This window comes from Aythya ferina, assembly GCF_964211825.1.
Source record: "Aythya ferina genome assembly, chromosome: 1".
NCBI classification, from domain to species: domain Eukaryota; kingdom Metazoa; phylum Chordata; class Aves; order Anseriformes; family Anatidae; genus Aythya; species Aythya ferina.
Window position 1 is genome coordinate 89013995 of NC_140296.1, and position 13283 is coordinate 89027277.

Consider the following 13283-nt stretch of genomic DNA (forward strand, 5'->3'; position numbering starts at 1 on the left):
GCTTGCTGTTTTTCTGGAGAGTAAAGACAAAAGCTCATGGTGAAGAGTTGCAGAGGGGGTTCATTGTATAAAGTGAATGGGTGACAAAATTCAGTGTTGACAGATATAAGTGCATGGAAGGTGAATACCAAAACCTTGAGCATTCATTTGCCCTCAAATTGACAAAGAGAAAATTGACAATGTCAAAATATGTTTAAAATAAGCATTGGGTGGATTACACGGTAACAAAGAGACTTGAAAACCCAAAGAAAGTCAGAGTCGGCTTGAAAAGAAGTATAAAAGCACCAATTTGTGACATTAGGGGAGGGAAGTGGGAATAGAAGAGTGAACAAAACTGGTTGTGATACTACTATGGGCTCCCTCACCAGCACCAGGACCTTCCTCAAGGCCTGAGAGAACAGCCTCTCTGCCAGATGCCTGCACGCCAGCTGCTGGACAGGCTACACTGAAGAAGCAGACTCACACCTCGTGTGTATGGGTTGTTACGGGGTGCTTTCTCACCAGCATGGGGATTAGCAGATTGAAGGAAGCAGCTTGGGTACTGATAAATCTCAAACATGCTGATCTCTAACAGGAGGTGTTTGGCAATAGCTGATTTGCCCGTCCCCCTGAAAATCAGGCATGTGCTTGTAACTTGTGCCTGGTGTGAGGAGACCTGTATTTATGTGCAGTTCTGTGAACATGCTCTTGAAGGTGTATGTGGGGATTTGAGTTTCTGAAATCAGCAGCAAAAGGCTGCTCAGAAATTTGCATCTGCTTATTAACATGTTATGGAGGTCTAGTATTGTTGGTACCTGCTGTGTTACTGCTATTGATCTTGGATGTGCAGTTCATTGATTGCTGGTTAGCTATTATTAACATATCAATAAACCACTTTGATCTCATCTTGGTTTCAACCACAGAGTTGAACACTTTTTCCCTGTAACAACTATGAGGGAATAAATCATGAGACAATTAATGCTCTTCTCTAATACAGAGACATCAAATGAAAGTATCACGACAGATTCAAGACAAAGAGAAGAGTTACTTCTTCATACAACATTTAAGGTAATCTAAGAATTGTTTGCCAAAACATGGACCAGACACAAAATGCTTCCATGGGTTCAAAAAGTGAGTGTAAGAAATTAATGAAGGAAAAAAAAAGGCTATTATATACAACAGATACAACTTCTGAAGCAAAGATTATTGAAGGCTGAGTGGTTACACAGGAAAAGTATCGTTACATACTTTTATTTATTTTTTTGCCAGGCATTCACAGGTTGCCTCTGGCAGAAATAAGACATCGGGCTAGATAAACCTTTGGTCTGGGCAGTTATGTCTGTTGTTTTCTCTCTCTATTTCAGGATTTTTTCTCCACTAGAAACTAGTTTGAGAGTACTTCTGCCATGTTAAGTACTGCACATAAATCTTTTTTTCTATAGTAAATACCAAGGACGTGCTGAATTTCCATAAAACCACAACTACCAAGCTTTATAAATCTGCATGAGTCAAATAAAACAAAATTCCACTCTAGTTATGCTGATGGAGTTCCAAAGTCCCCCCAAACATTGGCATAGTGTACAATTTATGTAACTGTTCAGTGGAAAACCATCAGAAGAGATGCAGCAATGCTCTGCTTTTCCCCTACCACAGGAATGATCCACAAAGCAATATAAAATCAGTTCTCATTTCAAAGAATTTTTATCCAGACAGAATAAAGACGAGGAGATGCCCACAACTTGGCTTCTTTTACACTCCAAGGAAACATTGGGAAGACCTATACTACCAGCATGTGTAAAGAGAGCAACAACAAATGGTCCCCACTTACCTAAGGATCTAGATTATAAACTACACCCAAACAGTAAATGAGGATTTATTCCCATGTGGAACCTGAAATCACTTGTTTCAAAGTGCTCTCGTGTTGTTGTGTTTGTTTGTTTTTTTTTTCTCTCTCTCAAATATTATTCATAAAAAATAACAGAATTTTCTTAGCATACAGCATTCTTCCAAGACTGAATTTCAGAATCGCAAACAAGTAGGCATCGTATCCAAGATGCCCATGGTCAATAAACATGGTTTTAGGTCTATAAAAATACTTATTACTATAATATTAATAGTTAATATTAATAGTATAGTATTAAGTTTAGTCACAGTAACATCCTAATCTTTCCTAAGAAATAAAATAACACAGCTTAGTTAGTTTCAAACATACGTATTTTCACAGCACTCCATTACTAGAGTAAGCTGCCTTCTTAGGAAGTGCATTTAACTGTTAAAATGTTCCAGTCTATCACAATATCAGGATACTTACCCTTTTCCAAAGACTTACACATACTCATGTCAGCATAACATATTCCAGAAAGTTCCAAAGGTTGAAAGTAATTTCACGGGGACAAAATACAGTCACAGGAGTAAGTATTCTTGCTATAGTTATTGCATGCAGCATGTTACTGAAATCGATCTTACCTTCAAACATGGTACATGAAAGGGGTGATTGAAGTAGGAAAGGTTGAACTGAACTAGAAGCTACTGGCAAATCATTAATCTACCACAGTCTTTAGAGAAAATAAATTCAGGAGACACTGTGTCAAAGATTGTTTAATGTCAGTTATCTTACAAAACAACATTAAAAATGTTTCATAATCTCAATATAATCATCCATTAACATTTTTATTGAGTGATGTTTACTCATTTTGGCTTCTTTCTTCTCCTGCACTCATTTTAAATAAGTTTTAAATAATAATTCTTCCAGGAAACGTCAATACTGAGATCTGTTTACAAAATTTCCTCAGACCACCTATTATCATAGTAATAACTAATAATGCTGAATGACGAGAGTTCATTTCCCTTCTTTTGCTGGTTCAACCACTATTAGCACAGCATTTCAAAATCACAAAAATAATTTTCAAGATCTTTTTGTGCATTTTAAGGAAGCCTTAGAAATATTAGCATACTTTGTAATTTACAAAAATAGTTTAGACTTTCACACCACTTTTGCTACTACTCCATCTAGTTTCTTGGTTTACTACAGTATCTTCTTTCTGGAGATCACTGACGTGATATTTAGGAAGGGTAAACACAAATCTCCTCCAACGAGAAGAAGCTTAAGCTCTGATCCTGAAAACATACATATATACTTCACACTGCAACAAATACATTCCCCTCCTTGGGAACCTTAAGAGTTAGATGACTAATGTAGTTTAGACTTTTGTAGGCAGCTATTGAATCTTTTTCATCTTTTCTGTCAAATTACCTAACGTGAGAGTCAAAAATTATCACTAAGCAAATGTATTCTGACTATACTGCAATATAGGCCTAATTCTGAGGCTCTTGTTTGTCTTTTTGCACATAATTGTGCACACAAAAATAAGAAGTCAACCTTAAGGCCTTTGGAAAAGCCTAGGCCACCATTTACCCCAGTTTGCCTTTCCATTTCCCTCTCATATACTGATCCATGCAGATTTGGCAAATTGTTCTTTCTTTAATTTATGTTGAATACTCAAACAAACATTTTATATAAACAGAAGAAAAGTAGTGAGAATTAATATGGTAAAATAACATTTTAAGATGTGTTTCTTTTATGATTTACTGACACTCTTTTTCATATAAGGCACATTAACAAGTAAGCTGCAACTAAAATTCATGTATTACTTCAAAAAATCTGATTCAAAGGCAAAGATTACACTATTAAAATGTGTAATTCATGTTATCAGCATGAAGTTATAATCTGAGGCATACACACTTTCCTTCCTCAGCAACTGTCATATATGATTAAGATGACTCTGCAAATGACTTATCTCATAAGAGCTTCCCGAATCTAAACATTTCCTTCAGTCCTTTTCAAGAAATAGGCACTTCAGTATATGTATAATAAAAAGTTTTGGCTACATTTTAAAATCAGTCTACCACAGTTCCAGATCTTCCTGAGTAGGCTTAAAATGCATATCCAGTAGTCCATACTACTTTAGAGTTAAATAATGAGGCAGCACATTGTTCCAAAATTGTTCTGAATTATGCAAACCATTTGCTACACACTGTTTGGACTTAATTTTTTGTTTAGAGCTGTTTGGTACAGCAGAACTCTCTGTCTTCCCTGGTTTCCTGGTTTGGCTTTTCTTTTGTGGAAGCTTATTATTAACAATTTTTATTTTACCTTTCCCCTTTTCTTCTTCCTCCCCTTCTTCTTCCTCATTTTCCTCTTCTTCCTCCTGTCCCTCATCCCCTTCATCTTCTCCTTCCAATTCTTCTTCCTCCTCTCCCTCTTCCCCTTCTTCTTCCTTCTCTTCCCCTTCTTCTTCCTCTTCTCCCTCTTCTCCTTCGTCTTCCTCCTTTTCCTCTCCTTTTTCTTCTTCCTCTTCCCCTTCCTCTTCCTCCTTTTCCTCTTCTTTTTCTTCTCCCTCTTCCCCTGCCTCTTCCTCCTCTCTCTCTCCCTCTTCTTCCTCAACTCCGTCGCCCTCTTCCTCCTCACCTCCCTCTCTCTCTTCCTCCTCAGCTCCCTCTCCCTCCTCCTCCTCAACTTCCTCTCCCTCTTCCTCCTCAACTTCCTCTCCCTCTTCCTCCTCAATTTCCTCTCCCTCTTCTTCCACTCCCCTTTCTCCTTCTTCTCCTTCTCCCTCTTCTTCTTCCCCTTCCTCTTCATTTCCCCCCTCCTCTTCTTCCTTGTTTTCATCTTCTTCTCCCTCCTTCCCTTCTGTTTCTACCTCTGCTTCTTCCCCTGCCTCCTCCTCTTCTCTTTGCTCTTCCATTTCATCCTCCCCATCTTCTTCTTCCACTCCAACATCCCCCACCTCCTTAGCCCTCTTATCTTCCTCTTCTTGTTCTTCTTCATCTCTCTCTTCCTCTTCTCTCCCTGACAATCCTTCTTCTAACTCCCCCTCTTCACCCTCATCTCCTTCATTCTCCCTTTCTTTTTCTTCATTTTCATCTTCTCCTTCCTGTTCTGCCTCTACCTCCTTTTGTTCCTCCCTGTCTCTATCTTCATCTCCTTCCTCACTCTCATCACCTTCCTCACTTTCACGCCGTTCCTCCTTTTCTTTTTCAGTTTGTTTGTCTTTTGCATCCTCCTCCTCCTCCTCCTCAATATTCTGTTTTTCTCCCTCACTTAATATTTCTTCTTCCTCTATCAACCTGCCTTTCTCATCTCCTTGGTCTGTACTATCTTCTGGATGATTTTCTTCAACTTCTGCATTCTCATTCTCAGTGTCTCTTTCAACCTGTGATTCATCTCTTTCATCTTCTTCCTCATTATCTCTTTCCTCTTTATCTTCATCTCTTTCTGCTGAAACCTCGTCTCTACCTTTCTCTACCTCAGTCTCTTCTTCTTCCTCCACTAGTTCAACTTCACTATCAACTGTTTCATTCAGTTGATATCCATTTTCTTTTTCACTTTTACCCTTTCCACTCTCTTCACTTTCCTGTTCTTGATTAGATTCCTCATCATTCTCGATTTCTAACTGTCTCTCTTCATTAGATTTAGCTTCTGAGTTTGTCTCTTCTTCATTTAGGCTTTTTATATCAGTGTCTTCTACATAGTCTTTCATGTTGTTTGTAGCTTGCATCTCTTCAATTTCACTAACTTCTTTTTCTAAGTCTGAATCTTTTACATTTTCTACTGTTTTCATTGCTTTCTGGATCTCTCTGCCTTCATAATGGTCCCCTCCTTTTTCCCTACTTTTAAGTATGTATTTTGTAAGGTCATTACAATTTTCTTCACTTGAAGATGATGACATAGTTACTGCTCTTTGTTTCAAAATCTGATCCTTTTTTTTAAACTCCCTCCCCTCTACATTATTTTCTTTCCCTATGACACTGATTCTTTCACATTTATTAGATTTTTCATCAGCATTCTTTATTTTGTTTCCACTTTCTACTGCTTCTTGACTTCCTTGACTTTCAAAAAGATTGGATTTTTCTGCAATTAAACCAGTCTGGAGCTGATTACTGGATGCAGATGGAAGTACATCTATTTTAAGGGATTGCTTAGATCTAACAACTTTTGACGTTTTATCTGAATAATTTGCTTTTTCAGTCAGAATTTGTTTTTCAGTGGGAAAACTATGTGTTACTTCCTCTCTGGCAATTTCAGGATTTTCTGAATATTCTTTTTCCCTTTTCACTAATATACTTTTGTCCTTGGTTTGTTGAACACCACTTTTCGAGGTACTAACACTTTGTGCATGCTCAGATTTACCTTTCGTTCTAATTTTTTTGGCCACAGGCTTCCTTACAAAGGCACTTTTTTCTAAATCTGCATGTTTTCTTGGTGACTCTGAAAGTGAAGACTGCTTTTGTAAAGAACCAGAGTCTAATTCTGGACCTTTCTGCATGAAATCAGAATCAATAGTTTTCAGCCCACCCTTACCATCTTTTTTAAGTTTCACATTTTTATTGTTCTTCTATTCCACATGAGAAGCAGAAAATTAAAAAGAAAGAAGGAAAACATTAAGGACAAATGACAGCAAAAGAAAGACTACAGAGACATCTGAACAAGAAAAGAAACAATTTGTGTGATGGGAACAAAAGGTAACATAAAAGGTGGAGTATTTCAAATGAAATTAATTTAGATGTATATATATTAGAAGAATATAACATCCTGTTGATGTCAAATGTACTGTTTTTCACTGTCCAAGCACTCAACGTGAATGCAAAACTAACTGTTCAGCCACTATCACATCCCATAAGCTAGAGTAACAGCAAGTTGTGAGAGTGGTAGTGTGAACAGAAGGAAAGAATAACGCTTCTTATACACCTTTTTCCACCTGTCCCCTTGGGAAATCTTCTGATTCATTGTTATGTTTTTTCTATTAAGTTTGAAAATCTTTTGTCTTTCTGCTTTGAAGTCTACTCTTATTTAACAAATTCTGCAAAATCTTTTTTTAAATGTAGAATGATATGTAGAAAAATAATGAAATATACCAAAATGACAAAACACTGTTATTGTTTTAGAAGTAGAGCAGAGTAATAATTTCAAGATATTTTAATTTTATAATTAAGACCAGTATTATTGGTCCTTTAAATATATTCAACAATGTGTTTTGTTTGTTTGCTTGTTTTTTGTAAATAAAATCTTTACTTATTTCGTGTCCCGAAAGTCAGTTAAACCATTCTGGTATCAACAGAAGACATGTATGTTACCGGAATAAATTACAAAGTGTTTATGATATCCTCTTGCTCCTTAGACTGGGAGAGTGCTATACACTCTCAAACTGCTCTGGACATGCAAGTTCTATGTGCCTGCACAAATCCTCCCTGACTTCAGCTAGCTTTTTATAATTTTACGTCTTGGATATTCCTAATATTAGCAAAAAAAGACCTATAAAATTTGTCTAGCTTTTGTTAAAACTCAGAAAAAAACAATGACGTACTTGGATAATACAAGGATTAAAAATATTTTATATAAAATATTTTAAACATATTTTATATAAAAATACTTTAAACATGAGTATAAATATAAATATATAATTAGTTACAGTACCTTTTGTTTTTGGATTGGCGATAATTTTAAGGACTGGTCACCGGAATTCAATTTCATCACATGTGTCTGCAAAGAATGAGATCTCAGAATGAATATAACTAGTAAGGAAGGGTTGCACAATGACATCGTATCAACATTTTCAAAAAACTTTTTCATTGGAGAATCTTAGACTATTTTTCAAGCCTCATGCTTGCCAATTACATTGCTAGTTAAATGAAAGCTATAGTTTCTGTAAAGGAACTCAAATCTTCACACTATTTCAAAGGAAATATGCAGTATAACATTTAAAAAGGTTCCTGTGTATCCTTACCATTCTCATTCGGTAAGGAAGATAGGTAAATGTTTGTCTTTAGGTTAGGCTTCTAAATGTTATATGAACTTAGTCTATTGCTTTTATTTAGCTGATAACTTTTGAGTCAAAAAGCACTTTAAAAATCCCTGAACTAGAGATTAAAATACTGATTTTAAACTTATTATTTATCATTTTTCTCATTGTGTTGTCACTAGATGATACACATCTAACCAGTAAACACTTTCATACATGTTAAAAATGTGAAAGCACCCCAACAAGTAGAGGAAAATTTGATTAACAGAAACTTATACCTACTTCTATATGCTAATTATATTCTTGCTGACAGCAGAATGGCAGGGCCTCTTTGGAACATACATTTCGTAAATAAGCTTACTTAATTAAAAAATTAATAAAATCATAGATTCTTATGTTCAGACAATTATTAATACTATGTGGGCTGCAGATTTTCACTACCTGAAGGTTAGTGCTTTGTTTCTGTTCTCATATACATAAGCATATTGCATCAACTGGCACTTCCTCTTTAAAACAGTTGCCAAATTAATCATTTCTCCAGTGAAGGAAAGGGATCAGGTAATTTGCCTTTTCAGGTCATCTGGTTCTTGGCTGAAAGGACAGTGAGTTGCTCCTCTGAAGAGCAGAGGAGGCAAAAGGAGACCTGAACAAGAGAAATGACTAGGCAGCACTATCTTCCATCATAACTGTTACTTTTCCAGCTACCAACACTCTAAGGGACAATCAGACTTCTTCAGAAAAAGGCTTCTGAGAAAATGCTGGATCTTGCAGTGAAGAACTGTTGAGCAAAGCACGAATAAGCAAAGCAGCGTTGTAGTCAAAAACTGTAATCAGAGTAAGTTTTCTTTTAAATTTACAACTGCTATTTCAATTATGACATTACTAGTAAGTTAAAACCTGAAGAAGCGGTGCTATTTGATTAAATCGGGAATGCACACAGCTTTTGAGAAGTGTGAGAAATGCAAAGCACAGCACCATCATGGCATATGACCACTGTAATACTATTGCATAGCCAGGTTGAGAAGAAGTCTGTATGATTATTCAAACTTATATATTTTATATCCACTCCTTCATTTATTTCTTACAAAGAGTGAGAGTGGTAAGCAGCTTATATGTCTATATTGGAGACTATGGAGACTGAAAACTACATGCCTTCTCTTAGTGCCCACAAGCATGTTTTATATCCACTTCCCACCCAGTGTGAAGTTGTGGTTACAAATTGAACACTTTACTACCTTAGCATCCCAGCCTTCCGCTTAACATCCAGTTTGATTCCACAGCCTTGAAAGAACATGTTCAAAGAAACACTATAGCAGATTTTTTCATTGTAATCTGATGCCTTTATCTTTGTCTCAGCAAGAAAAATATAAAAGGCAAGGCAATGAAGAATGCTACTAGGTGGGCAAGAACAGTGAGATTCTTGCCATTCTTTCCCATATACTATAAATGAGTAGAATATACTCTCTGCAGCTGATAGCTAACTGCTTATGCTTTAACCACCATATTCTTTTTCAAGACAATGGGCATGGATAGTTCTGGTTTCTGACTTCCAGAACTTTATCATCAACATGCCATTAAAGGCTTTTCCTGCTCAAACACTGGTCAACAAAATATGTTTCCACAGTTTAGAAAAAATTAAACATCTATGCTGTAACAGCTTACTTTCATTTAAATTCATGAAGATCAATTGGTTTTGTTTTTTTATGTTGACAAGTTTACCTGACAAATGTTTTTCAAATCTACTGTTTCATTCTGATATTTTGAAACTGGCTCATAATGGATACAAAAATAAAAAGGGGAAAGAAGTCCATTATATAAAGGGTGCGATGTTATGTCTCAGTAAATTAATTAAAGCCATGTTGTTCATCACATCTGAAAACAATTTTTTCTTGTAAACGAAGTTTTCTAAGTTTATATGGTATGCACAGATTGTTAAATTACTAAGTACTTGTTAAGTACAAACAAATTCCTGTAAAATGTGCAATCCCCCCAGTACAACTGACAAGATATCTTGAGCTGAGTCCACAGTGATTTGCACATTTGTTTACATTCCAGTGAAGGAAAACAAAAACTCTCTTTCTGCTGCACTGGGTTAAGGTCAGGATATGCCCTACCTGCTGAGAGAATAAAATGTTTTGGGAAGATGCACAAGTGATAAGGTGAACAGTTTTTAAATAAGAAAAATATCTGGGAACATGCTTGAGGATCACCAAATAATCAAACTGTCTCCATTTTGGTCTTCCCTCTAATATGTTCCACCTATACTAAAAAAGCTCTCTGAGGAACAGAGAGATCTGTTTCTCTTCCTGCAGTTCTCTCTCCTGGAAATCATCAAGAGGAAGAAGTTCAGAGATAGAGATCACTATGGGGTATCCAGTGCTCTTCTCCTTTTCTTTCTGATATCCAGAGCAGAGTGTTGGGAGGGGTTGTGGTAACAACTGCTTCAATGTCATAATAAAATATCACTTGGAAAAGGAAAATAAATGTTTTCATTGTATAACGATGACATGAAATGTATGCTTGTTTAATAGTATGTCATTACTTCTTCATGCCACATATGAAGTTCTGTGCTACACAAAAGTTCTGTACTAGAACTTGAAACGTGACTTATCTGCGTTGTCCCCCTGCACAAAAGCAATCAACTCACAGATTCATTAGTGGAATATATTACCATGTTTAGGATGTCAGTTGTATCTCCAAGGTTTCTGTCTTTATTTTCATTATCTGAATCTTCTGCAGAGCCTTCACCAGGTTCATCTTTTTGATGATTCTTTTCTTCAAGGTAAACAAATACCATCTGAGTAAGTGATATATATCAAGCAGTACAGCCTACTCTTGTAAAAGAGAGATTACTGGTATTTTACTAACATTGGGCTGAAGTTCTGAGATTCCTCATCCTCCCAACCTAAGACACAGCAGAAACACTTCCACCTCATTTTGATCAGTATTAACATTAATGGTAGCTCAAAAATCTAGCCTCAGTGCACTGCCGATCTCTGACCATTTCTGCAGGCTTTCAAAGGATAAATGTTACAAGGAACAAAGCTTTTTTTTTTTTGATAATCTGTCAATAATAGTGTAGCAATTACAGTAAATTATCTGCAGTCATATTACCTACATTGCACATTACCTGTGTAGAGGATGGAGAGTGAGTTTAGTAACTCCAACGCAGCATTATGAAAATGTACCTACATTCTCAGGTTCATTACGTGTATTACTATTTTCTTATGGCACAAAATCCTAGGTTTTGGACCTCAGAAGACTCTAAATGCACTTCAAATTTCACTGCAATGCTTTCCTGGAACCACTATAGACATGCTAGTAACTCTACTAATAATAATTTTAATTTTAGCTGAATTAATTACTGTTAAATTGGATTTGACTGTCCAATCAATCTGAACTAATTTTTACATGAAACACTGCATTCTGCACTCTTCAGCATTCCTTCTTCCAGGAAATTACACACCCCAAGGAACTCAGATAACTCCTGTACTGCTCTAGAGAACCTGTGCACAAGTCCAGCACAATATCCATCACTGTTACCCAGGTTTTGGCACTAGGTAGGATATTCCAAGCCCTTATTATATTAGACCACAAAAAGTGAACAGTACTTTTCATTTCCAAAGGAGGAAGAAAGCTTCTGTATGAATTAGTATACCTCTTTTCTTATCCAAGGTCTCTGTTAAACCTCCCTGAGTCTTTAAGATGTTTCCTAATCACTTTTTCTCTGTAATTCTTTTTCATCATGACAACAGAGAAAGTGGTTACTGATCTTTTTATAAAGTTGTATTCCTATAAGCTTGTATTTCTATAAGCACAGGAACCACAATCTGAGCATTGTTTTTCCTTCACTCATCCCTTCTCTAAATCTTTATGCACATTTTCCAAACATGAACCAAGTTTGAGGCCATTTCTTGTACATATTTCTCAACTCCTGTGTCTGTATTCTGCCAAACACTCATTAATTCTCAGAAAAGAGTAGCAAAATGTGGTGACAATTCACCTTTTTCATGATGTCTCTCCTCCACAGGCACAGCTTTAGGATGACTTGTTGCAGAGAAACAGAGCGGGGTGGTGTTGCTAGACACGTGCAATGAAGATTTTAAGAAGTGATCTCCCAGTGGAGGCAGAGTTCGTGACATTCGAATCAACTGTTCTGGTGACCTTTCCTTTAGAACATTAAAAAAAAAAAAAAAAAAACATATATTGAGAAAATCCTTAAGATAAGGGTAGAAAAATTAAACATAAGTAACCTCCCGTACATAAGAATGATGTTTTCGTTCATTTGATGATACACCATTCTAACTTTGTTATACAAGTATAAACTTGATTTCTTGAACATATTGATTATTTGTAATCCTAAAAATTGGAGAGATGTATAATGGGATATTTGAGATGGTTTCTACACAATAATCTCAAGCAGTCTTAAAATATAGAAAAAGAAGAAAGAGAACTTTTATTTTTATTTAAAATAAAAATACTTGTTTCTCAATTGCATTGAGGTATTTGATCCACAGCATCACTACATTTTTACAAAATAAAGGAAAGTATTCTGTTGTGTTTTTGTGGTTGAGCTGGATTTCAGACAGGAAAGTGAGATGACCATCTCACTGTGCTGCTCAAGGAAAACACATGCAATATGTAGCTGGAAATAAAGGAGAAGAAACACTGTTGCAAGTAGCAAGAGGATCTTAAGATTGTTTTAAGACGATAATGAGAGATTCTCTTTGAAAATGTATAAACTATAAACTTGCTCAATCTATCCAGGACTCAGAGGAAACATCAAAAGGAGTCAGATTCTTTCTTATTTAATTGTATTTCTAAGATATTTTGAAAAATGCAAAGGAACAGAATACATATTTTAGAATTAAAAAAATACAAGCCCAATTGGAGTGTTTTTCATATGCATAAACAAGCAAAATCTGGCCAATAGCTATGTTTTTACCTACATCAATTTTGGGAAGAGGGTGGATATTCATCCTTCTTTTTACACATTAAAATTAAACACATATTTGAATGAGATACATTTGTCTGCTGAGTATATGCTGCTACTTCAGTTTAAAAAGTGACTGTTTCCCACAAAAAGTACAGCAACTCTCAACAACTCTCAATTTACCCTCTCTCGACGTCGCATTCGTGCTGATGTTAGTTGTAAGGTGTTTGTTACTAGTGACTCTCCACTCACGTTAGAGATAGTAGCGATCAAACGGCTCTCATATAAATCTTCTAAGAGTATTTCTTCAGATTCTTTAGGTCTTGGAGTAGCAAAAACAAGCATGTGACAACCACCACAAGCCACCTACAGCAGCAAAACAAAGTTCTGATTATTTCATTTGCAAGAATCTAAACAAGGATCTCATCCCCAGGGACTTAGATCAAAAGAAAACCAAAACAAAAGTAAGTGATACTAAGTTACTTCAAATCTAGTTGCTTTAGTTAAATAAAAGTACATAATTATGATTATTAATGACTAATGATCTATGTTCATTTTTCCTCACTAACATA

At 35.8% G+C, this 13283-nt stretch overlaps 1 protein-coding gene across 1 annotated transcript in view; it reads right to left on the reverse strand.

The window, feature by feature from the left end:
* Positions 1-2117: 2117 nt before the first annotated feature.
* RPGR (retinitis pigmentosa GTPase regulator) overlaps positions 2118-13283 on the reverse strand; it is a 48303-nt gene continuing 37137 nt past the window's right edge. The window contains exons 10-14 of the mRNA XM_084507186.1: positions 12895-13077; positions 11782-11947; positions 10450-10553; positions 7454-7519; positions 2118-6374 (exon numbers count right to left, since the gene is read on the reverse strand). Of these exons, the coding sequence (XP_084363312.1) occupies positions 3939-6374; positions 7454-7519; positions 10450-10553; positions 11782-11947; positions 12895-13077 (2955 nt within the window). The 3' untranslated portion in view covers positions 2118-3938. The remainder of the gene's footprint in view (positions 6375-7453; positions 7520-10449; positions 10554-11781; positions 11948-12894; positions 13078-13283) is intronic.